The sequence below is a fragment of the Diachasmimorpha longicaudata genome, chromosome 3, assembly GCF_034640455.1.
Source record: "Diachasmimorpha longicaudata isolate KC_UGA_2023 chromosome 3, iyDiaLong2, whole genome shotgun sequence".
Classification (NCBI taxonomy): domain Eukaryota; kingdom Metazoa; phylum Arthropoda; class Insecta; order Hymenoptera; family Braconidae; genus Diachasmimorpha; species Diachasmimorpha longicaudata.
The window spans coordinates 12122942-12147566 of NC_087227.1; the positions used below are offsets into that span (position 1 = coordinate 12122942).

Genomic DNA, 24625 nt, shown 5'->3' on the forward strand with positions numbered 1-24625 from the left:
GTAGAGCAGAATGCGGTTTTATCGAGCGTGAAAATAATTCACTTTTATTCGAGAATCATGATAAAGATACAGTAATTATCCTTTTATATTCGACGATATTGATTTTAATATCCCTCATCGGAGCATGTAATGTCATAATCCGGATACTTCTTATTCAATAGCCCAACAGAAACTTGATGATCGGCTTTCCCAAATCCCTGTAACATTATTAAACTTTTTTTCAAAAACCGTGGCAATTTGATTTTCAACAAGGGTAAATTAATGGTTTTATATTTCATAAAATTTGAAATAATGGACGGGGACTACAACTATATCAAAGATACAATTGCCTGCTATTTTTTTTTTTCAATACCTGAGAATATCCATAAACTTTAATCGTCTTTTCTTCGGCACTGTGATTTATTCGTCCACCTCCAACACACTCGGTATCCAATCCAGCTCCATACTTTTTCAATTCATTTCCAATTTCATCGTAAATGTCAGCTGAAATAGTGAAAAATACATTCTCTATTTATTAATTTGAAATTCATTAGTGTGAAAATTATAATCGAGGAATAACGCACAGTTAGTAAATAAACCGAATTCACCAGTTGTGTTATTTTACAGAGTCGAATCAACTTATCCAGTAGAATGAAAAGGAATATTTTTCTTGATGTACCATGTTCCAAAATGGTTTAATTAGAGAACTCAAGGGATAATTAGTATATTCCCATGTTCTCATATTTATGGTTTTAACCGCTGCAAATGTGTTTATTGAGAAAATAAAATCAAAATTTAATTTTATACATGCGTCTGTGATATAACAGCTTTCCGAGAAGATAAATTCCATTTGAATTGAATTATGGAAAATCAGATTATAAATTTTGTTTTAATATGTAAATAATTTTTCGCGGAATCCTTGAAAATTTTCCATTATCTCCCAATTTATACTGAAACTCTGTGTATACATCGGTGGATTTGGCTATTAGCTCGATTTAATTTTCTATAGTGATTTCCATTCGGGCAGCGGAGAACAGAATCACTGGCTATTGATTAGAATTTAATTATCAAATTCATTGGTTTGTAAATACAAATGTCTTGATTATCCTCATTAATATTAATCACATTTCACAATATGTCTGTATTGATCGCATTACACCCACTATTGCTACTTACCATTGTATCAACTTTGTTATGGTTTTTGTTCCATCAAAGACGTTTTCATCGACTTAATGAAAATGGTAGAGACGGAGGAGTAAATAGCCGGAAGCAAAGACCATCAGAAATTACCAGAAATCGATTGAACTGTACACAGTGGGTAGTAAAAGCACTGGCAAGTAAAGTAAGTGCTAAACATCGCCCCCTTTTAATGTTTCTTCCTTGCCAGTGGATGTCTTATAAAATTGTTGAAATTTAAACTTTGCTATTTTTATTTTATATCGATCCATTAAAATCTGGCTTATAAGGCCTCAAAATTCAAATTTATGCCATTAATTGAGTGAGTTGAATCACTTCATTTCAAATGTAGATGGGATTCAGTCCTGTTACTCGACTATAACTAAAATTTCATTTATTCAAATAATTATTAGCAATTGGAAAAATAAAGTCACCTACTACTATAGATGAAAAGTCCATGCTCATATGTCATTCAGACTCCACTGGGCATAATTTTAAAGCGTGGGAAAATGGGGAAATGCCGTGCATAGTAAAGGCGCATAGTAATCTGAATCCACGCGAATAATTTTCGTGGTGGAGCCGCTCCCGCCGCTGGAGGATAGAAGGTTACTTTTAGTTGGTAACGAGGTGAGCATAAAGACCATGGACTCGGGGGATATACCCTACGATGGGAAATTACTGCCCTCATCCAGTCAATTCTTACCCACCCTCATTCTCTTTCGTTAAATCCCCGCATACAATATGAGCGAAAATTCTGTTACGGACGTTATGAATTTATTGGAAATTTTTTTTCAACAAAATGAGAGAGGATGTCAAAAAAAAATGAAAGCAAAATTAAATCCTGTTCAATCTTCTTACCATTAATTATATTCTGTACTTGGCCAGCGAAAAATATTACTAACAAGCTTGAGATACAATATAATTGAAACATGCTAAAAAATATTGTTTCTGCTTCATCACTGTACATCAATTGTCATTTCAATGATTTATATAAAATTATTGATGGTGATGTGACAATGTTTTCTTATATTTTTATAAATAATCTAATCTAAACATCGAGTATTCCCAATTGCTTGGACTCTTAAAATCGGCTTGCATTGGATCAAAATATAAAGTCGTGGGGTAAAATAAAATTCAAAAGTAAAATTTTTGAAACGTAAATATTTATCAGGGATTCGATGCACCGAACCGTTATGAGTTATTTCTAGTCGAAAATAAATAATGCGTGGGAGAACATACTAGGGGTATTTTCACAATAAACTCTTGTAATAATTCACCGTCGATTCATATTTCATGCTCAATTCGATTTTTTTCTATTTAAATATAATTTAATTGTTACAGAGAAAAAAGATGGATTAGCTTAAGACACGAAAAGCGAAGAGGAGCCTCCGCCTCCAAAATACATAGAGGAATATCTGTATAAAAAATTCCATTATTACGGTAGGAATGAAACTTTCCACTTCTCATCGCAAAATGTAGATGCGTATTTTTTCATTTCTACATCCGATAGACGAACGCAAGAGGATAAAAATTTCAGTGTAATTGATTATCGAGCTACTTTCAATATAAATATGACCCTTTTAGTGACCTCGAACTCGAACCATGTCGTGTCACTCCAATTTTAGAAGGGAATGATATAAAGTTATTACTTTTTCCTCACTACTGTCGCTATCTCTATGAAATTTTCCACTTATCATACAATCAATGATAAAAATACCATGGACATGGTGTCAACCTGTTTTTTTATGTTCAATTTTTCTTATGAAAAAAAAATTAATTTGAAAAATAAAAGTCAAGTTGTCAACTCGTCCAAGTTTCTGGCAACAAAGTATACTTCCTTCAGCATTGTCCTTAAGCAAGATGACAATGAAAAGATAAAAGGGAACCCGATCAACCGGATAAGATAAACCGGGGTTTAACGAAGGAAAACAAGAGGGGGAAAAATTTCGGAAAAATATTACATGTACGTAATGTGGGCACGCGCGAGCCACATACAAACGCCTGCGTGAGCTTTCCTCTCACCAGTAGTCGGCAAGCCGTCTCGAGTATCGCATCGGTCTGACATCACGTTTACCCATGTCCCTTGGTGCTCACCACCACCGCAAATTAAGTTCTAGCAATTGTTGGATTACATATCCATAAGAAAATCAAATAAAACTCTATGAAAAAGCATCGACAATTCATCGTATTTGGTCAACGCGAACATTTTAACAATAGTTCACATAAGGATAAAGAACCCAAAATGTAGGAATGGAATTCTTGAACGTCAATTGACAGCAAAATAACATTATTTCAGTGTAATGTTGATGTTATATAACAGAGCATAAATTCTTAAAATGCTCAAGTTTTAACTGACGGCAAGTTTATTTTTGCTATTCCACTGTGCCAATTCCCTCATCGTTCCGCCTCTGAGTAAAATCACTAGTGCCTCAAATGTATATCTCGGAGAGCAAAAAAAAAACAATGATCCAATGATAAATAAACTATGATGCCATTTTTGAGTTTTCGACACGGCAAATGATGGATAATTTATTTAATCGCGTGTGTGTTATTCAATTAAGTTTTGTCTAATTTCTGGAAAAAAACGTGAGATAGAGTAAGTAGTAGTATGTAACCATATAGTCGACTTTTGAAACATCAACAAATTTTCTGGACATTTTTGGAGGAAATATAAAAACAATGTTTTTTTTTTTCGTTTAAAAAGGGACCCTAGTCTGGTTTCATTCTTTATAATCATTTTAAAATGTTTTTAACTATTGAATTATCGAGATAATGAATAGTTATCAATAGCAAATTGATAATGGCATTTAACCCTTACCATTACAATTCATCGTATCGCTAATGATTCAATGCATCCGGGATTTTGATGTCATAACACTACTCAATATTCGTCGTAATAAGCCCATCTCAACCCCATATCGCAGCGGTATAATCCCTCGATAATGAATGAGAAAAGTTTAAAGATTATATATGACAATGAAAATTGCCAAGCAAATATAAATGGAAGGAGGTTGAATAGTATCCTGTGAAACAGAATGATCCGTACAAGACACGAATAAAAATTTTCGGGCGAGAATTGTTGAAGGTGAAGACAAGTGGTACGTAGGTAAAGCCAAATGGCAGTAGTCGTTGGAAGCGTGGACGATGGCCCATGAAAAATGAATAAATTTGCTAGAATACTTTGCACTGGTGTTCTGCCTGTGAAAGTGTTAAGTTAGTATACCACGGGGTGAACACTTTAAGGTCACATTTCTTCGTCACACGAGACACTAAAGTGCTCTGACACTTTCCAAACAAATTATACATAGCAAAAAAACATGCTATTGAATTACTTAATTGAGTAATCATCCCCCCACAATTTTATACTACGATTAAGCCCATCAATCAACCCATCCACTAACGACTCATAATCGAAACTCTTTATTCTTCAGCAGACTTGAAATTTTGTATATCCCATTACCCTGATAGTCCTTTTCTGTCTGCGGTCTTACTAATCGGTCCAATTTCAACATACGAATTGCTCCAGACCTTTTATAAAACCCAATGCAACAGAGTCACCAAATTGCGACGGAATATTCAAAAGGTAGTGTATCATCTCCGGGGATATCGAGAATGTGTATTTTAGTGGGATTGTGACTCCGACGGTGGCTCTAGCAGTACATCCCTGTATTAACATAATATTAAGTTTGAGTGTTTACCTGCATCACATATTAAACAGTATAAAAGGTGTAAAATATATAAAAGCATAAAATTATTTTATGTCCTTTGAGATCTACTCCTATTTCCGACTTTCTCATCATAAAACTCAACTGCCAAATTATTTTTCCTTTCTCATAATCTATGTATTATACATATAAAGGAGCTCGAATTTCATTCCAATATTAGTTTATTTGCACAGGGATCGTTTATTAGTGAATTCATTCATGAAGCTTGTAGAGACATGAGATGAAAAGCCTATGCCTGTTCTGGCTTTGTTTTCCCAACTAAAGTGCGACATAACTAAAATTTATTTCAGGGCCATTTTTCTTCAAACCTCACGCTAGGTAAAAAACAAGGAACGCAGTGGTCAATCGCCGAATGAGTTTCACCACGCCTTTCTCCCCACCTGTTTTCAAGAACATAAATCTGATTATCTTGATCTGATCTTCCTCTCCATTTGCCACATTTCCTCATTCACTTAAATAGAGTATTTCCTCAAATGTTCGCTCCCTCCTATTGTAATTTGTAGTCGCCCAATATCACAATTTAATCACGAATGAAATATGAACTCCGATTGAAAAATCCTCAAATATTTTTTGCGCCAAGCGCAGAATCATACAAAAGGCTCGAAATTTAACAGTGGAACATAATGCCCAATTGGAAATAGTGTATAATAATTGAGAAACGCCATACGTCTTTTGATCGACTCATATTGTTTTTTAGTTGGACCGAACTCTTGATCCCTGTACGCTCGTGCAATTTGCTAGAGGGCTTTCAATTCAATACCTCCGGAGGAAAAAACCTCAGGGTTGAAGTTTTCATATATCCGGCGTTACGATAGAACTTCTTCCTCTCCATTCATCCTATTCGCTGTTGTCTGCCTGAGAAATCAATCACATTGGGCCGGAATAAAAGGCTTACATTGAATTCATCTGTGTGTCAAGTCCGGAATGCCCGAGAAATTCAATGGAAATGAAAGAGTTTGACGTGTGACAATGGATAAGCTCGGATAGCCTGAATGTATACAACATAGCAACAATAATATTCAAAAGCCCAGCAGGATTCCTGACTATCTGACAATCTGAGCAGAAAGTCACGAGAGCGATAAACGAGAGAAATCAATTTTTTAAATCGGTATTAAATGTGGAACGAGTGAGAGCATTCGTTACAATGGGCACCCATGATAAAGGAGATGCTGATATAACATGCATCAAAGAGGATAGCGTATGTGACGAACGAGATGTATGTCGAGAGCAGATGGACCAATCGCAGCGAACCACGCACACAGACAGGTAACCTAATCTTTATTGAGTTGGATTGATAAATCCACGACACACAATACCCTACACTAATATTGTGATTTTTACCCTATGTATGAGATAAAAGAAATGAAAAATTTTGGAATCAATTTCCTCAATCCTCCCAATGGCTCTTCTCTCAGTACAAGCACAATAAACGAGAGATTGATAATATCCATACGAGGAGCAAAGGCGAAATTTAGAGGGGAATCCGTTGAGTATTATGAAACGAGTGTATTGTAGATCAGCATAAATAGAGATGATGGATAAACCGAATTCTGAACAACATTCACTGAGAGCCATCAGCTGTATGACAGCCTCTTGGTATCAGTTTACCTAATCCCGCTGATCGATTCGTCTCATAAATGAAACTTCTTTTTTGTCCGAAATTTCCCAATTAATAACACTCTTCCGAGCATCGATCAAGGTAAATTCGAAGGAGAGACTCAAATCACCATATATACTAGTATTATTTGCCATCTGCTGTCATCCATAGGTAAATATAGTCCACTTGTTCAATTTCAAATAAATATCCAATGTACGTCTAGGATTATCCGGGGAAATTGTGACAAAAGGGTTGTGGCCAATGTCTCCATCAATATATTCGCTATTACAGACATGTGCTTTTAGCCCCTTGGCGTATTACATAGATCGACCCCCGAATATAGCATACAGACACTGTCGGTTGATCAACCCGACTTAATTAATTAATAGAAGCCAAAGGAGATGGGTAAAATCCAAAGCGTAAAGTAGGGCTGGGTCATCCATACGGACATGTGAGAGATATAAATCAGCATTAAATCATTTTCTCGCCTACCGAAAATTTAAACGGAATGACTCTTTCTAGAGCTCATGAGACGAACCTCTGGGACCATCATTTGCCCATTCAATATTTATATTTCCGAACACAAGCAATTACTTCCCTCAACGCTAGAAATAACGATGAATCCATTGAATTCGAATCCTCGGGGAAATTTTTCCAGACCTAGTTCTTATTGTATTCAACGGGGATGGGGATGACTCTGTCTGAAACAACCTTGAGACATTTATTGGATTCACATTTCCCAGCGAATAAATATTGCATTGTTTCGAGTATAGGGTATATACATATACTGTGTACTGAAGGGGATGTATATCTTAGTAATAGAAGCTTCCAACGGTACGACCTCAAGTGGTCACCTAGCCATTTGACCTTTTTTTTCTTATTTCCTTTCTTATCATTTGTCCAGAGTCTTCAAGAGATATCTTCCAAACAACAAGCTCCGTCTCTACATCATCAATCGGGATTTAGTCGTCACTGGAGGTAAAATCGATAAACTACTGGGTGTGATAGTCGTTGAGCCTGATTATGTTCGTGACAAGAGGGCAAGTTATATTTTCCCCCATTTGGCAATTGCAACGACCGGGGAGAATTTATTGACCATTGAATATTCCTCTTTACAGGTATACGCACAAATAACTTTGACTGCTCGGCTGAGTCGAGAGGAAGAGGAGGTAATGGGGGTTAAATTTTGCAACGAAATACCATTTTGCTTTACTCAACTGTATCCACCCTATTCCCACGATGATCAGCCTCAAGCTATGACACCAGTTCAGGTACTGTTATAGTCACAAATACTTGATATTAATGTTACACGCGGGATATTGCATGAGCAATTAACCATGGAGCTGTATCTGTATCTTTGGTAATCCTGGCGGAAGCGTTATTAAATGCACTGGCTGCACATTCCACCCGCCCCCCCCCCTCCCCGCTACCCACATTCCGATTAGAAGGAATAGGAATCATTCGACAGTGGTCCCTGCGATTCCGGTTCAGAGAAAACATCTGTGGTTAAATACTCAGGTGAACAACACTAATAATATTCATAGTCGTGCTCTTTCCAGCTATTCACATCTCGAAAAATAAATTATGACATTCTTTCGCAAAGTGGATTTTTATCTTTGGAGCTTTTTAAACTCAAGTCCGATTCTTAATTAATTTGATATGGATGTCGAGTAATTCATTATGACAATCTGACAACTTTTTCAGTTGATTTTCTTACTGGGGCGAAAAATTTACTTGAAAATAAATCATTGAGCATTTACTACATGAACTATTAGTCGAAATCAACATATTAAATTTTTTTTACTCCTCTCCCACCTGTCGACAAATGAAAACCGCTGACGTCAGAAGACCGAGACCTGACCTTGGCCTCGAACGTGACCCAGGCCCGACTGCTGCACTACCAATTTTACTCGCTTGCATACTGTGAGATCCACAAGTGTCCAATTTCCAGTTCAAAGAAGTTGAATAAGAGGCTAATACAGCTGGCAATGAAATCAGTAGCATTAAAACACGATTAAACAGCCATCAGGCTATTGGATAGATAACACAATCAAGGATAACCGCTTTGAGTCAGGGTCATTTCAATTTTATCATTCAAATATTATTTTGAAAATTCATCGCGTCGATGCGCGAAAATTTTCACCCCGAGGACAGTTGGCTGGCTAAAGCCGTCTCATGAATTTACTGCTTACAAAGCTATCTCACAAACTCTACCCTACTTTATGTATCCATTCGAGTTTTATACAATATAATCCACCTCCGATATAACGTATAAACAGTCCTTTTCAGCCTTCATTGAAGCCCATATTCTCACCCTCTCCTTCCGCGAGTATCCTTGAACTCCTTTAGCCTCTGCAATTCATGCAAAACTACAAAACTCACGAAATATGCACAAGCGAGAAATACTCGGTGTTCCCAAGTTTGAGAGCCCACAGGCCCACGTTTAAACTGCAAAGTTTTGATAAATTCCCAGCTCTACTGTGCCACCTTACCTTGAAAATTATTACTAAAGATTCCCAACGGTACTATCCACTTGAAATATGAAACAATTCTACTTCCTGGATTATTCTTCACTCGTAGAGAGATGAAGAAAAAAAACCACCTAGACTCTTCTTGTAATTTCATTAATAGCTCCACAAAACCAGTGGTTATGCTATACTACAATCAAATGGAGATGTATTCTCTCGTCCCCTCTGAAAACTTTTCGATTAACTCGCGAAGGAAATGGCGGAAAATCAAATGACGTGATTGAACCGAAATGGAGGTAATACTATAAACAATGACCAAATGATACTCTATTACTAAAATCGAAAAATTCATTCGATAATTGGATTATGCATTCGATTTATCAGGCTATAAGATATTACACAAAATAAGGAAGAATATTTTTTATAATTGGATATTACTGCCAAGAAGGATTGATCGGTATTTATCTGGGCGAGGATTCACAATGCTCACAAATCCTAAATATATTTTATTGATAAAATCACCATTCATCTCATAAATGTAGAAGGGACAGAAGAAATTTCACTCTATTATATCTTCTTAACGATGGTTTAAATTCTTCCTTCACTTGTTTTCAGTGAACTCTTCAGATTCCTTGACGCAATGACCCTTACTCTTCGTTACTCGTCACGTAAATGTATTTATTCAGCACTCTACTTAGTGCAAGAACCGGGTGGTAAGAAAATTTTTTATTCCTTGTTTCATATTTAAAGAGCCATTGTGCAGATATATTTTACCATCCGGGGGATCAATATCTGCTGCTTTAAATTCTCACTGCGTATAGAACTTTATTGTGGCTGTTATTTATAATCAAACTTTTGAATCAGTGAATTGACTCCCTAAATGTCTAACATATTTTATGATTAATAAGATGAGTATTCAATAATAATGTTCAAATGTAAAAGAAAATTCTTCCCGTGATACTACTCAAGAATAAGATGTATTTTTTTCAATCAGAAATGTTTACAGCTCTCAAACCTTCTAAACTATCACTAATAATGTTAATAAACTCGGATAGTGCAATATCTGCCTCCCCCTTTTCCCCAACAACAACACTCTCCCACCACAGATATTTACTCCTGTCCCTGAGAAAAAAACCATGTTGATTCTCAGATGGACTTTTGAGAGATAGCTGTTGAGTTTGTGACAATGGTAGCAAAACACTGGAGGGCAAAACCCGATAGAATACCTACAGGGAATTTTATATGAAAGTTCCAGCATTGAGAGTGATAAAAAAAAAGTAGAGATAAACTCATTCACAGCCTTTCGTCGTATCATTGTATTTTTCAGGAAGCACTCATCAGAAGTCGAGGGCCCAATGCTTATCCATTTTCGGTGGAAGTACCAGCAGTTGCACCGCCATCAATTCGTCTACGTCCACCTCAAAAATACAACGGAGCACCTCTCGGTACAAGCTACGAATTCAAAGCCTGGGTTGGTCAGTTGATTAACTACTACTTTATTCTCTTGTCCATAAAATAATCCCATTGACCGTTGATACATTTACACCGCTTCATCGTATTATCTCCAAAAATATTTTGGCCCATTTTTACGTCCGCTAGGAGTAGATCGATGCATAAAGCAATTTCGTTGCGAAAAAAAAACGAGAAAAGAGAACAGAGTAAACAAGGAGGAAAATGAATTTCGGATGAATGCACAATCATTTACCGAGCATTTCGTTCATGAATTTCCAACTGACTCGATTTTGAAAGCACTGAATAAATAAACGCACATATACATTCTCTTTAGCATGATAAGCCGAAGGAGTATAGACACAGGTGGTGGAATGATGCACGATACATAGAAGATTTATCTCTATACATTGGCATGCCCCAAGCGAAAAAGTAGTTTCATATTTCGAAGGAAAGATTTTATTGATCTCATGCAATGACGTGAGGAAAAGTTGTCTGGCAATGGGAAAACTGGAATGCAACGATTGTCGTAAGAAAAAGTAATGATGAGACTTTATTGTTCAGCCGAACGTGCAGATCAGAGACATGACGACAGTAGCACTGTACGTATGGGTATAAATGTGATACAGCGAGGTCTTCCAACCCCTCGGCCCATTAGTAAACTCTGCGAAAGTACTACACGTATGACGCAATTGGCTCTCACATCACGTACATTAGAGGGTGAGGAACTCATTCCTTATAACATGCCATCATAAAAAAATGAAAAAATAATTTTTAATAGTAATATAGACAATTTTTTGAATTTTCAGAGCCAGCAGTTCCCACAGCAGCTGTGAAACGCCGTCTGCTGTTGACTGAAGGCTCAATCAGACTTGAGGCGCGATTGGATCGCGCCATTTATGCCCATGGAGATTCAATATCTGTCCATGTTTACATCGCTAATGATAGTCACAGGTCTGTCAGAAGAATTGAGGTAAACTAATCAAGTATTCCATTATTACCCAGTATTGAGATATTTGTTATATTGTATTTCATTGTATTTAATTGTATGTACATCCTTATGGTATTACTAAAGGTACTTGCACTGCAGCACGTGGAAGTTTGTATGTTTAACAATGGAATTTTCAAGAATACCGTGGCCTCTGTGGTGGATCAGGCCAATTGTCCTCTAGTATCTGGATCAACGCTCACAAAAACTTACAATATGCAGCCCACAGAAGGCTCCCCAAAACACTGGATTGCATTGGAGGAAAATTATACGAGAGCTGGCTCAAGCCTAGCCTCCACTGTGATATCCTCAGAACTCAGTGAAAAGGACAGAAGCCCTTATTATGCCATCAACGTGTCCTATTACGTGCAGGTATGCTTGGCAAAATTAAAAATGTACCTATGTACAGTATAAAAATCTTCCACCTGTTCCACCACCATTTTAATTATTATTTAGGTGAAACTCCTGACTTCCCTGATGTGCGAAAAAATCTCGGTTAAATTACCGTTCACATTGATACATAAGGATCCCGAGGCTGACTTAATGGGCTTTGCCACAGCTGTGAGGGATATTCCAGTCCAAACGTCGAGGCAAGAAAATAGAGACGATGAAGAAGGCAACAAAATGGAGGAAATTAAAAAATGTGATTCAACTCCCGACTTGGAATTAATAAAAAACATAGAATCGAAAGAGAGCTGAGAACAGGGTGACTTGTACCGTGAACAAATACACGAGGAGAGATGTAGAGATCAAATAATAAGTCTCAAGAATCCAGATAACACGAGCTGCCAATCAGGTTTCAGCTTACAAAGAGCATGTTGCTGCTTTTGTAGAGCCTCGTAGTGTATTTGAACTGATGGAAGGAAGCCTATCTTTCCATCAGTTCAAGGTTTTTATTTCCATATCAAAGACTTTTAAATTGAGAGAAGGGAATATATATTCCTCGTTTGCGTCAATTGCGTTAATTCGGGAAAATAAAATGTCTCATTGTAATAAAAAATTGTAACACTATCTTCCGCCAAAAGCTTTTCTAATACTGTCCATTCTACGATAAGACATGATTCAATTTCTGTACAAATTTATCTAACATTTGTTGGGTCGCAGAGAGGTAAAATTGTAATTTACCATTTTGTGATAAATTTTAATAAGTTATTCATTTTTTTGCTTTCCAGTGGAAGTTTTAGAATCGTTTGAAATCAAATTTTCAAATTGTTAGAGCAAAAGACTCAAAAGACTTGTTCTATCCTTATCATGCGATGATGGAACCAACATCAGCATTTGATAAATTACATAGTAGCAATATGAAACCTCAAATCTTATACCGAATATTTCGGATCGGAAAGGTGAAAAAAATCGGAGAGTGATAACATAAAAATGTCAAAAATAAAAAGAACCCATTCAATTACACCCATGTACAAAAAAGAAAAGCAACTATTCACGCGTCATGTACGAAAATGGAATAGCATTTTTCCTATGAAATATACAATGACTCCCTGAAGCCATCAATTCATATATGAGTCACGAGTATCGAATAGAAAATTTTTTAAAATACGTTTTTTCCACACCTCTCTCAATCCACCGAATAAATTTGTGTGTATACAATGTTGTAAATATCATCAATTAAAGAAAAATGATAAATGTTGTTACACCACTGAAATCAACCGATTATACCCCGAAACTTGGTCTGACGAACCTCTCTTTGAGTCTCCAAACTCCTTTTAAGAGCAAATGTAGAGATTTGAGTAGTCAGGTTGGTGTAAAGCATTGAATGATATATACATACCGTGCCACTGGCATCTAGCATAGCCCCGGACAATTGGCTTACTCTGTTTGTTATTATCATCGTGAATATGCACCAAAATATACTTGAATACACCGTTTGGGTCAATGTCAACGTCGGGTATCTGATTTAGCGTCTCAGGCATTCTCGATAAACTGCGAAAATTTTCTGGAAGAAAGTAACCGATCATCAGATTCATCAATTCAATGAAAATATCCAAAATACAGTTATAACCTCCTACATAAATTCCATGAATTGCCAAGAGAACACGAAAAATGAACACTATCTTTCGTAGGTTAAATTGTCTTTTACATGTCCTCGTGATATCATTAAAACGAAATTTTTAAAAAATCCCATGAATGAAAACAACAATAAGTTAAAAATACCTGCCCGTACAAACTGCCGGCTGATTGATGTTATGATTCTAACAACACGAAAAGCCATACTATCGATAGTCTCCTCATCATTCTCCAGATGGAGCTAAGTACAATGGGTTTAAGGGTTCCGCCTATGACACGCAGAGGACAGCACTTATATTGATTTTTTAATTATTTATTTTAAGGCCCGGTTGGAGGGATTTTTTCCAGACAAGTCCCTATGAAATTCCCTAGGAAACTGATCCAAATTGACCATTTCCAGTTTCCGAAATTACGACCGGGTTATTGGACGAAAAAATCCAATTTTGGTCACAAAAATTGAACGTTTGTTTCCGATGGATCGGAAATTAGGTCTGGAAGGAGGAAAATGAATGGAAGTATTTTTTTTTGTCATTGGAAAATCACACAAAAAAAACACCATTCTCGCCCCCTGTCCAAATTAGCACACCGTGGCACCCGGTCAATATGGCGTGGCTAACTGTCACTTGAAAAAACACTCATTATAATTATTTCAGACACTGGACACTTTTCACACCTAATTTCCGATTCATGGGATATAATGCACTATTTTTTAAAATTATTCCTGGACCAATTTGACCACTACAGTCAGCGTAAATTCGGAAAGCCGGGATTGAAGCGATCAGCTGTAGCCATATTTTTTAGAAATACCGCTCGAATCCGTGGGATGGCGCCATCGACGATACAAAAATTCATGACGGAGGATTCATGAGTTTTGAGGATTATTGAGTGCGGTGGATCAGGGACGTATTACGATGGGGCCCCACGGGTACCAGCCGTTAGTCCGTCTCACTCCCACGCCCCATAAATTTAATAATGTAGTGATAACAATAATAATAATAATAATTGTAAATAATAGTACTAATAATAATATTGAAATAATTATGCTATTATTGTAATGAGAGGGGGTGGGGGGTTGCACCGTGTGCGGGTCCTGGAGAAATGTCTCCGCAGGGGTGGGTAAATTGACTCAGGGGGTGATTCTGAGTCGATCTGTACCTATAAATTTTGACCCCAGTTTTCCATCCTCACTACCCCATTTCCAAGGTGGCCGACGGGGTGATTAAAAAATATTTCTACAGGTGAGTGAGGATAAAAAAATGGGGTGGATTTTTATAGGTACCGATCGACTCAGAATCACCCCCTGAGTCGATTTACCCACCCCTGTGGAGACATTTTTTTTCACCCCGTCGGGCATCTTGGTAAAGGGGTAGTGAGGGTGGAAAAATGGGGTCAAAATTTATAGGTACGGATCGACTCAGAATCACCCCCTGAGTCGATTTACCCACACCTGTAGAGACTTTTTTTTCACCCCGTCGGTCGGCTTGGAAATTATGGGATGAGGGTGGGAAAAATGGGGTCGAAATTTATATGTGTATATTAGGATGGCCCATTTTTTCGGATGCCCTAATGTTTGAGAGCCTATCCCGGAAAATGATTCTTCCATTAATAGACTACCCAAGAAAATTTTCAAAAAAAAATTTAAACAAATTGTAGTGGTTGCGCGAAGCGTTTTAAGTTCAAGTAAAATGTCTGACCTACTGGCAGTTAAGGGTTATAAAAATTGGGTCGAAGCTAAATACCCTCAATGACGGTTCCGTGTCAGGTAGTAGGAATGACCGCCGGTGGTGCTTCGGGTGTCGTCCAGGTAGTACCTAAGGGGCTTTCTTCCGACATTTACGAAACATCAAAAATCAATTTAGAATTAAACTATTTTTACGATTCAAATTTTGTTGAAATTTCTGTCAATTGATCAAATTAACAATGTCTATTTTGTAATAAAAATATAAATGATTGAGAGATCTTCATATTCGAAATGAAATTATATGCCATAACCAGCTTAAGGGGGGAGCCTGCTTTAGAGGCTTCAAAAAATCGATTTTTTTTTTTTGCGTAAATCACTTCCTAAACTATCCAAGAATATGTTGCCAAAATTTCAGACCACGGGTCGGGAGTGCGGGGGCGGGGGGGATGTACGCAAAACTGCAATGTACTTTTCCCACCCTTACCAACCCTTTCTAAAATGATGTCATGCGGTCATAAAATAAAAAATTCGACCCCCATATACACATTTAAATTTCTACCCAATTTGCCCACCCTCATCACATAATTTCCAAGCCGACCGACGGGGTGAAAAAAAATGTCTCTACAGGGATGGGTAAATCGACTCAGGGGATGATTCTGAGTCGATCTGTACCTATAAGTTTTGACCCCATTTTTCCACCCTCACTACCCCTTTACCACGATGCCCGACGGGGTGAAAAAAAATGTCTCTACAGGGGTGGGTAAATTGACTCAGGGGGTGATTCTGAGTCGATCTGTACCTATACATTTTGACCTCATTTTTCCACCCTCACTACCCCTTTACCAAGATGCCCGACGGGGTGAAAAAAAATGTCTCCACAGGGGTGGGTAAATCGACTCAGGGGGTGTTTCTGAGTCGATCTGTACCTATAAATTTTGACCCCATTTTTCCACCCTCACTACCCCTTTATCAAGATGCCCGACGGGGTGAAAAAAAATGTCTCCACAGGGGTGGGTCAATCGACTCAGGGGGTGATTCTGAGTCGATCTGTACCTATAAAAATCCACCCCATTTTTTTATCCTTACTCACCTGTAGAAATATTTTTTAATCACCCCGTCGGCCACCTTGGAAATGGGGTAGTGAGGATGGAAAAATGGTGTCAAAATTTATAGGTAAAGATCGACTCAGAATCACCCCCTGAGTCGATTTACCCACCCCTGTAGAGACATTTTTTTTCACCCCGTCGGTCGGCTTGGAAATTATGGGATGAGGGTGGGAAAAATGGGGTCGAAATTTATATGTGCATATGGGGGTCGAATTTTTTATTTTATGACCGCATTACATCATTGTGGAAAGGGTTGATAAGGGTGGGTAGTACATTGCAGTTTTGCGTACATCCCCCCTCCCACTCCCGCCCCGTGGTCTGGCTATAAACCCCCATTCAACCTCCGCGGCATATCCCATGGAATTTTCAAGTGAAAAAAAAAATGAAAAAATTTTTAGGGGCCCTCCAAAACTCCTTCTTTGATGTCGCCCTGATTTTCAGCGAATGCCGTAGTTACCGACAGGGCATCGCGTGAGATCAAGCTTCTGGGTTTGACCGCGAAGTGGGAGGGCGTAAAGTCGCCAATTGTAAAAAAATTCCCTCCATCCGGGCCTTAAGCTAAATGTGAAGACAGTCCGAACCCTCATGCTTATCGGGTATCTGTAAGTGCTGTACGTTGACATTGATCCCAATATTATATTCAAGTATATTTTGGAGCATGCCAGTTGCCAGTTAAGATAAAGCACTATTGGTGGCCATCCCCGCTGCCAGAATCGACCGTAGCGCATCCCAATCGGGATGCCTTGTAACTAACACTAGCTTGGGGTCTCAGAGATTTGAGCCTCTACTGTAATCTATTTTCTTTGGTGTGGACAGTGGAATGTTTTAATTGAACTTTTATTTGCCTCATTCATAAAAACTTTAAAATGCTAATTGAACCGGTGCTGTCCAACCTCGCCGAAAATTATGGGAAGCCTCCAGAGTGCCAGAACCCCGTGAGTAGATAGAATGATTCACAGATATTTTTTTGGATTCGTCAACAAAGCTTTGTATAACCTTTTCTCCAACTATGATCAGATCATTGCCACTCGCAACTTTCCTCATGGAATAACACGTGCTACATACAAACTGGTCCTATTGACCTTTTCCATATAGCACGTTCAGCTTTCCACAAATGTATTTTCGATATTATAAAAATGACAAATAATAGTACCTATGGCAAGAATTAAAATTATCACAACAATCTGAATAGAAAACTACTTACACATGCAACATACTTTTAAGTACCTATCAAGTGAGATCTAAATAAAGAAATATTTTTTGGTTTAATCTAATAGATAAAAAAGGCATCATATTTTGCAATATTTTGCATTGTCGATAAGATGTGGAAATATTAATCTCATCGTTATTATTATTCTGATTGTGACGAGTATAATCAATGAATGTTAATTGAGTTATATATTTACTCTTTCGTAAAAATCTAAACATCATATATAGTATTCATTTTCTCTTTTACTATTCCTTCAGCTGCTGGCACGTCTTGGAGAGCCTCACCTAGACTCCTTTAACTATATGTTACAACAAGGTCTCAGCGATTCTTTAAAAGATATAATTCCGGTACACATTCTCCTCGCGAACAACGACAAAGTATTACTCTGGATAAAAGATGCGTCAATATACCAGCCGGCAATTCCCACAACGACAGTGGGTGCCAAGAGTCACAAGATATTTCCCACAGAATGCAGACAGAGAGCAGCTACATACAAAGGTAAACTGATGATCAAACTGGGATGGTCGATAAACGGTCAACAACAAGAGAGCCTCGACAAAGAATTAGGAGATATTCCGATAATGGTCAGATCTCAATGTTGTCATCTGAACAAACTCACTCCGGCGCAGCTGGTGAGCAAAGGCGAGCATGAGCAGGAGTGGGGCGGTTACTTTATAATCAAGGGACATGAGAGACTCATAAGAATGCTGCTGATGACACGTCGAAACTATCCCATAGCCATCAGGAGATCTGGCTGGAAGGGGAGAGGAGCCCTTTTTAGTGATCTTGGTCTCCTCCTGAGGAGTGTCCGAGATGATAATACAGCCACCAATAATACCCTCCACTACGTCACTGATGGAACAGCCAAGCTCATGTTCACACACAAAAAAATTCTCTACTACGTTCCCATCATTCTCATGCTCAAATGCCTAGTCGACGTATCTGATAAATACATTTATGACGCATTACTTGCAGGTTGTGAAGACGATTTATACTATAAAGGTTGTATCTTGAACATGCTGAGAGCTGTTCATGAGGAGAAACTTCACTCTCATGATCAGTGTAAACGTTATATTGGGAAAATGTTCAGGGTGAGACTGCTAGAAGTCCCACCAGATACTTCTGATGCTGGGGTTTGTGACTTTATCATTCAGAAGTGTATAGTGATACACCTAGACGACCCCAAGGACAAATTCAATTTGTTAATTTACATGACAAAAAAATTATTTTCCCTAGCTAATGAGAATAGCGCTGTTGAAGGAGCTGATGCTGTCATGATGCAGGAGTGTCTCCTCGGTGGACATTTATATCTCCAAGTCCTTAAGGAGAAACTCCATACCTGGCTGAGTATTTTGAGAATGTCGATCTTGAAACGTGCAAAAACAGTGGGAAATATTTTTCACATTACACCGCAGGAGATGTTAACAGCCATGAAACATACTGGTACCATTGAGAGCTCAATGGAGAATTTTTTGTCAACTGGCAATATAAAATCTCAGGCTGGCCTTGGATTGATGCAATACTCAGGTCTGACTATTGTGGCTGAGAACATTAATAGAATGAGGTATATGAGCCATTTTAGGGCCATCCACAGAGGATCTTTCTTCCAAGAGATGAGAACAACGGAGGCTAGACAACTATTACCTGACGCCTGGGGCTTCATCTGCCCTGTCCATACGCCTGATGGATCCCCCTGTGGTCTTCTCAATCACTTGACAATGAATTGTGTTGTGACAAAGCACCCCGACAAAACATTGAAATCTGCAATTCCCACGGTTTTACTAGACTTAGGAATGACACCACTATCAATTGCAGATAATTATAACAATTCCTATACCGTTTTGGTGGATGGAAATGTGATAGGTCTCATTGAAGATGATATAATCACCAAAGTTGTTGATAAACTTCGATTACTAAAGATTGACGGTGACAAGGTGCCAAATACCATGGAAATTGTCCTCGTCCCCAAGAGTAATGTACCCTCTCAGTATCCAGGGCTATTCATCTTTACTGGACCAGCGAGAATGATGAGACCAGTGCTAAATCTCGCCGTCAATAAAGTCGAGCTTATTGGAACCTTCGAACAGGTCTATCTAGAAATTTGTATTGTACCTGAAGAGCAAAATGCCTTGACAACACATCAAGAATTAGGAAAAACGGCATTCCTGAGTAATCTCGCTTGCCTTATCCCCATGCCGGACTGCAATCAGAGTCCGAGAAATATGTACCAGTGTCAGATGGGTAAACAGACAATGGGAACACCCTGTCACACCTGGCACCTTCAAGCAGAAACAAAATTGTACAGACTCCAAACACCTGCAACTCCTCTATTCAGGCCTGTTCATCACGACAATATTAATCTTGATGATTTTGCCATGGGAACAAATGCCATCGTTGCCGTCATCTCTTACACTGGTTACGACATGGAGGATGCAATGATTATCAACAAGTCTGCTTACGAGCGAGGATTCGCCCACGGAATGATTTACAAATCTGAATTCATCGATTTACCTGATACTACTAGCTATTTTGCAAGACAGCCGGAGCAGCCCAATTTATGTGAAAAGCTGGATGCAGATGGTTTACCGAATGCCGGTTGTAAACTACAAACAGGGGATCCTTATTACTGCTTTTACGATGGGCAGCAAGGAAAATATGTGGTTGGGAAGTACAAGGGAAAAGAGGATGTCGTTGTTGATAATATACGACTATGTGGAACAACTCAGGCTCGTCTACCCAGAAAAGCATGTATTACCTTTCGACTTCCCAGGAATCCACAGGTAGGTGATAAATTTGCATCTCGAGCTGGACAGAAAGGTATTTGTTCACAAAAATGGGCCACCGAGGACCTCCCATTCACCGAATCTGGTCTAATTCCAGATATCGTTTTTAACCCCCATGGTTTTCCCAGTAGAATGACCATTGCTATGATGATTGAAGTGATGGCTGGCAAGTCAGGTGCAGTCCACGGACTTGTTCATGATGCAACGCCTTTCAGATTTAATGAGAATGATACAGCTGTTGAGTATTTTGGAAAATTATTAGAACTCGGGGGATACAATTACTACGGAACAGAGAAAATGTATAATGGAATTGATGGACGAGAAATGACTTGCGAGATATTCTTTGGTGTCGTACATTATCAAAGACTTCGCCACATGGTCTCTGATAAATGGCAGGTCAGAAGCACTGGAGCCATTGACGTCAGAACCAGACAACCAATTAAAGGGAGACGACGAGGAGGCGGTGTTAGATTTGGAGAGATGGAGAGAGACTCACTCATATCTCATGGATGTGCTTATCTCTTACAAGATCGACTATTTCATTGTTCTGATAAAACATCAGCGACTATCTGTCGTAAGTGTGGAACACTTGCTGGGCCTGTGGTGGAGGTTGTGAGAAGTAGCAAATCAACAGTTGGAACTACACGACGCTGCAATCTCTGTAGAAGCGATGAAGATCTAGGAGAAATTGATATTCCGTATATTTTTAAGTATCTGGTCAGTCAACTTGTCTCGTGTAATATAACTATAAAAATGACTTTTGATGAGACGTGAGGAGCAAATGTAGATCAGTTTTTTTTCTCAAATTATCTAATTTGTAAATAAATAATTTGAAAACAAGGGATGTGACATAACATAATTTTTATTACGCATAATACTTTATGTAGTTTTATCTCATTTTTCATTCTACTCATAAGATCAACTCTTTATATATTTATATTACACAATTCACCATTTTACACAAATTCCAATAAGTATTGGCGCATCTGGGTATGTTTAATGCTGTCGTATTCATACCTTGCGAATGTATTTACATATTTAGATTATATCACTGTGTAGGAGAATTATGAATAAGAAAGAGTCAAAAACAAGACATATCTCTCGATATTTATCCTTGAAATTCCTCATCATAAAGATCATCGATATTTCAATAAAATGTGAGAAATCGATTGCTGTTATATATTAAATTTCTCCGAAATTCACCTGACAATTTGTTTTAAGACATAAAATTATGTAGCATGACAACTCTCCTGGGGAACAATTTCATAATTTTCGTCAATAAAATTCGTGAAATTAAAAATACGCCAGTTATGGAATGTTGACATCTAATTATGGTCAAATCAATTGGCAAATGATAATCTGATTAATGAACAACTTTAAATTCTCACTTCCCCTTTAACCATATTAATTAAAACTTCACAAGAATAACTTTATGCTTTAGTAGCAACTTGCGAACCAGGTTTGGTGCCTGGTGCTCCAGAGACACCAGTTTCCTTTTCCAGTTGTTTTCCCAAGTACTCCCAGTTATGAACCATAAGTTTTTGAACGGCAATCAAAGCTTCATATCTGACATTGGGATCCTCGTGGCTCAATAGTTGCATGACCCTCTGCTTACCACCAAGCTGTTCAATTACATGTTTTCCACGTGGATAGTGTCTCACGTACTCTCCGATGTCGAATGAAGCAACACTCAGGACCAAGGGGTCCTTGCTAGTCTCCAGAAGATGGACCAAAATGCGCAATAGTTCGTAATTCTTTTCATTGAGACGACTGGCATTCTCCCTCCAGAATTTACTGGATTTGTGCACTGGAGACCACTCAAGACGACCGGACTTCACTTGAGTAGAGTATTCATCGAATGAACTCAGATCCTGAACTGATGCTTGCAATTTTTCATTCAAAAATTCAATATCCCCAGTGATATCCTCATCGTCGAATTTTCTTTGAGATAAAATTGACAGCTGCTTCAGCACTTTGCACTGGACCATTGCGATGCAGTGCTCTTTGGCGACCTGATTGTCCTCCACCTTCTCAATGAGGTTTCTGAACACAGCGAGGATGATGCGAGTCACCTTCTCCTTAACGGAGTCACTGAGAATATCGGCGAGAATGGGAATTACATTGAACTTGTTCATTTTCTCAGCGAGAAGGGGATTGAAAGTGAGGACCCATAGGCAGAAAATTAGCTGATATTGTACTTGAAAATTCACCCGTCCAGACAGAACGCTCAAAAGCGTGGAGATGCCATCTACTGAGACGAATGCAAAACGATATTCGTCGATACGCAACATCATCTGAAGACATCGTGCGACAGATTGAATGTACTCATTGTTCTGCAATGAAAATGTAATTTTAATAATTTTCTTCCAGTTTCACAGGCTGAAAGAAAAATATCTGACGATTATCTACGATTTTTCGATAGGCAAAAGAGTTTGGAGAAGCTGATAGGTTTATAACTGAGGACGCGATTAATTAGGTTACGATGTTATTACAGAACCAACCAGACTGGGCATTTCTTGGAGGTCAGTGGCCTCTCCAGGTTCGTTGGGTGTCAAGTCTTGCACCACCTCGGCATGCATATTTGTCTCCTGCACAGCCTCAAACTAAAAGTCCCATTCGACATATCCATTCGTATGAATGATCAATTTTAAAAACAGTTTCTTTGGAAACGTATCTCCCCTGCACATAAGCGACAAGGCCTAGCTGTGCACTGACAGGAAAACTCATAACTACCCAGACAAGTCTTGTTTGAATTTTTTTTTTCATCACAGGTTAATTCCCCTCCCAAAAGGATTTTATTAATTATAAAAAAAATGATCTGTTCTGCCGCACCTATTTCCCTTCGAAAAATACAACACAAGGGATAGATATTTTTTTTAACATTAAACATTATACTTGTAAGTTCATTTTTGGTCAAACAAAACTTGTTTCTGAGCATCTTTGTTTTTCATCCTAGGTGTGATTCTCTTTCATTGTTCTCTACTCAATAAATGAGTGACACAAGTAACTGTTACTCGATGATATTTCCAGCACTATTTTGTTAGTAACCGATAGAGAATAGTTCTACAAAAAGTTAATGAGTAACTGATCCCGATAAATACCCAGCTGATGGTTGTAAGCATAAAGTTTTCGATTATTAAAAAGCAGAGTAAAGCATGCAGAATAAGCCAGCAATCTATCCTAGTAAAGAACTAATGGAATTCAGTAGATATAAAAAATATGCAAAAGAAAAGTAAATATAAAAGCCTTAGTACCCTGAAACAAATAATAAATTAATGATTTCAAGGTCTAAATCAAAATTTAAAAAGTATAGATTGTTATTAATGAGTTGAATCAATACTAAATTTTGAAGTGTCGATGCAATTTTCAGGAAAAACTTACGCTCAATTGAAGCTGATCCTTTAGCCAAGTGAGATAAAACTGGAGATCTGTCTTCTCCATGAGCTCGTGACTCCAGCAGGCCAATTTGGCGATGATTCTCGATGTCATATTCATGATGAAGCCATCCTGTCTATTGAGCAAATTGAGAAATGGCCCCCAGACAGACTCTCGCTTCCTGTTGGAATGCTCTCGAAAGATTTCTACTCGACTACGATCCTCCTATCCGGTAAAATATCACAATAATTTATTTGAGGTGCCATGATGGTATTTAAAATCATCACTGCCCGGGATAAATACCTGGAGCATATCATCGATCATTGTGAGAATGTACTGGATCGTTTGATCCTTGGAGACGTGCCCTAAGAGATTCAAAAAAGTCTTGGCTGCTTGGTTGGGATTCTCCTTGAGTTTTGCTTCTCTAACAGCTGATTCGTTTGTATCGAAAGCTACGATAAAGTCATAGTCCTCCTTAGAGATCATCTGGGATCTGCAGGTTAAATAATTAATCAGTTAAATCGTTGATAAATTTTATGCGTAGCTGTTAACACTTACTGACGATAAGATTGCCAATTGATCTTCTGATTTCTAATGTCAGATGCTTGCTGCTGCAAAACGCTAGTGGCTGCGAGCATATCTGTGAACAAAGTAAAACTAATAAATAAATAAATAAATGAAGTTGATCGTCATCATGAGTATTATTCCCAGCTGGGATTAACGTTCAACTTGGATGTCGTCGTGGGGTATTGATACTAAAATCTTGTGTATTCTTGTAGTTAAATAAAGAATATTTTGAGTGTCGTGGGAGTGGCAGTGTCAGGTGCGAAGAAATAAATAGAGTCGAAAAACAATTACCATGTTTCTCCTCTGGCAGTGCCGGAATCATTTGATTTATGTTGTTGCGATCGGCCATGATTGTGAAATTCCTTCTGTCACTGGATCACACTGACTTTCTTGCCACAAGAATTTTTAATCAATTTTTTTTCGGTAACTGGAGTGAGTGAAATATATTACTCTGCTTTCACAGTTCAGCTGTTCGATCACAAGACACCGTCTGGTTCACGCT

General features: G+C 38.1%; 5 protein-coding genes across 12 annotated transcripts in view; 2 read left to right on the forward strand and 3 right to left on the reverse strand.

The window, feature by feature from the left end:
- LOC135160210 (phosrestin-2-like) overlaps nucleotides 1-12088 on the forward strand; it is a 34260-nt gene extending 22172 nt beyond the window's left edge. The window contains exons 1-9 of one of the 5 annotated variants that reach the window (XM_064116528.1): nucleotides 3617-3751; nucleotides 5578-6146; nucleotides 7382-7517; nucleotides 7596-7748; nucleotides 10273-10420; nucleotides 10959-11114; nucleotides 11204-11367; nucleotides 11470-11754; nucleotides 11839-12088. In XM_064116528.1, the coding sequence (XP_063972598.1) occupies nucleotides 6025-6146; nucleotides 7382-7517; nucleotides 7596-7748; nucleotides 10273-10420; nucleotides 10959-11114; nucleotides 11204-11367; nucleotides 11470-11754; nucleotides 11839-12081 (1407 nt within the window). In that variant the 5' untranslated portion in view covers nucleotides 3617-3751; nucleotides 5578-6024 and the 3' untranslated portion in view covers nucleotides 12082-12088. Of the gene's footprint in view, nucleotides 1-3616; nucleotides 3752-4599; nucleotides 4739-5577; nucleotides 6147-7381; nucleotides 7518-7595; nucleotides 7749-9560; nucleotides 9659-10272; nucleotides 10421-10958; nucleotides 11115-11203; nucleotides 11368-11469; nucleotides 11755-11838 lie in introns of those variants that run through there. The other 4 variants (XM_064116526.1, XM_064116527.1, XM_064116530.1 and 1 more) reach the window with 4 other exon arrangements.
- LOC135160227 (14 kDa phosphohistidine phosphatase-like) lies at nucleotides 17-14192 on the reverse strand. The gene is made up of 4 exons (XM_064116555.1): nucleotides 13549-14192; nucleotides 13166-13330; nucleotides 353-483; nucleotides 17-197 (listed from the first exon to the last, which is right to left on the reverse strand). The coding sequence occupies exons 1-4, from the start codon at nucleotides 13604-13606 to the stop codon at nucleotides 105-107; spliced, it is 447 nt and encodes a 148-aa protein (XP_063972625.1). The 5' UTR covers nucleotides 13607-14192; the 3' UTR covers nucleotides 17-104.
- LOC135160231 (uncharacterized) lies at nucleotides 4661-10964 on the reverse strand. Its single transcript, XM_064116561.1, has 2 exons — nucleotides 8293-10964; nucleotides 4661-4819 (listed from the first exon to the last, which is right to left on the reverse strand). Exons 1-2 carry the CDS (start codon nucleotides 8479-8481, stop codon nucleotides 4661-4663), a joined length of 348 nt encoding a protein of 115 aa, XP_063972631.1. The 5' UTR covers nucleotides 8482-10964.
- LOC135160185 (DNA-directed RNA polymerase I subunit RPA2) lies at nucleotides 13615-21481 on the forward strand. 2 transcript variants are annotated; one of them, XM_064116461.1, is made up of 4 exons: nucleotides 13615-13724; nucleotides 16747-17123; nucleotides 17656-20178; nucleotides 20279-20462. In XM_064116461.1, the coding sequence occupies exons 2-4, from the start codon at nucleotides 17055-17057 to the stop codon at nucleotides 20315-20317; spliced, it is 2631 nt and encodes an 876-aa protein (XP_063972531.1). In that variant the 5' UTR covers nucleotides 13615-13724; nucleotides 16747-17054; the 3' UTR covers nucleotides 20318-20462. The 2 variants fall into 2 exon arrangements, with proteins under 2 accessions (XP_063972531.1, XP_063972530.1); XM_064116460.1 differs by lacking the exon at nucleotides 13615-13724 and having other exon boundaries at nucleotides 17656-21481.
- Nucleotides 21026-24624, reverse strand: LOC135160207 (V-type proton ATPase subunit H). Of its 3 annotated transcripts, none has more exons than XM_064116520.1 (6): nucleotides 24415-24624; nucleotides 24115-24196; nucleotides 23860-24049; nucleotides 23563-23781; nucleotides 22683-22769; nucleotides 21026-22514 (listed from the first exon to the last, which is right to left on the reverse strand). In XM_064116520.1, exons 1-6 carry the CDS (start codon nucleotides 24470-24472, stop codon nucleotides 21612-21614), a joined length of 1539 nt encoding a protein of 512 aa, XP_063972590.1. In that variant the 5' UTR covers nucleotides 24473-24624; the 3' UTR covers nucleotides 21026-21611. The 3 variants fall into 3 exon arrangements, with proteins under 3 accessions (XP_063972590.1, XP_063972589.1, XP_063972591.1); XM_064116519.1 differs by having other exon boundaries at nucleotides 22683-22784; nucleotides 24415-24623; XM_064116521.1 differs by lacking the exon at nucleotides 22683-22769 and having other exon boundaries at nucleotides 24415-24622.
- Between the last annotated feature and the right edge of the window lies 1 nt (nucleotide 24625).

Bases quoted from the DNA above. Each gene is read 5' to 3' on its own strand.
- LOC135160207 (XM_064116519.1), bottom strand. From the start codon at position 24,472: ATGGCCGATCGCAACAACATAAATCAAATGATTCCGGCACTGCCAGAG. The intron at 24,050-24,114 runs GTAAGTGTTAAC...TTTAACCTGCAG, and splicing joins AATTGGCAATCTTATCGTCA to ATCCCAGATGATCTCTAAGG. The intron at 22,785-23,562 runs GTAAGTTTTTCC...TGGGACTTTTAG, and splicing joins AGGATCAGCTTCAATTGAGC to TTTGAGGCTGTGCAGGAGAC.
- LOC135160231 (XM_064116561.1), bottom strand. From the start codon at position 8,481: ATGCTACTGATTTCATTGCCAGCTGTATTAGCCTCTTATTCAACTTCT. The intron at 4,820-8,292 runs GTGGGAGAGGAG...ATGTTAATACAG, and splicing joins CGGTTTTCATTTGTCGACAG to GGATGTACTGCTAGAGCCAC.
- LOC135160227 (XM_064116555.1), bottom strand. From the start codon at position 13,606: ATGGCTTTTCGTGTTGTTAGAATCATAACATCAATCAGCCGGCAGTTT. The intron at 13,331-13,548 runs GTATTTTTAACT...ACTTTCTTCCAG, and splicing joins CCGGCAGTTTGTACGGGCAG to AAAATTTTCGCAGTTTATCG. The intron at 198-352 runs GTATTGAAAAAA...ATAATGTTACAG, and splicing joins AAGTTTATGGATATTCTCAG to GGATTTGGGAAAGCCGATCA.
- LOC135160185 (XM_064116460.1), top strand. From the start codon at position 17,055: ATGCTAATTGAACCGGTGCTGTCCAACCTCGCCGAAAATTATGGGAAG. The intron at 17,124-17,655 runs GTGAGTAGATAG...CTATTCCTTCAG, and splicing joins CTCCAGAGTGCCAGAACCCC to CTGCTGGCACGTCTTGGAGA.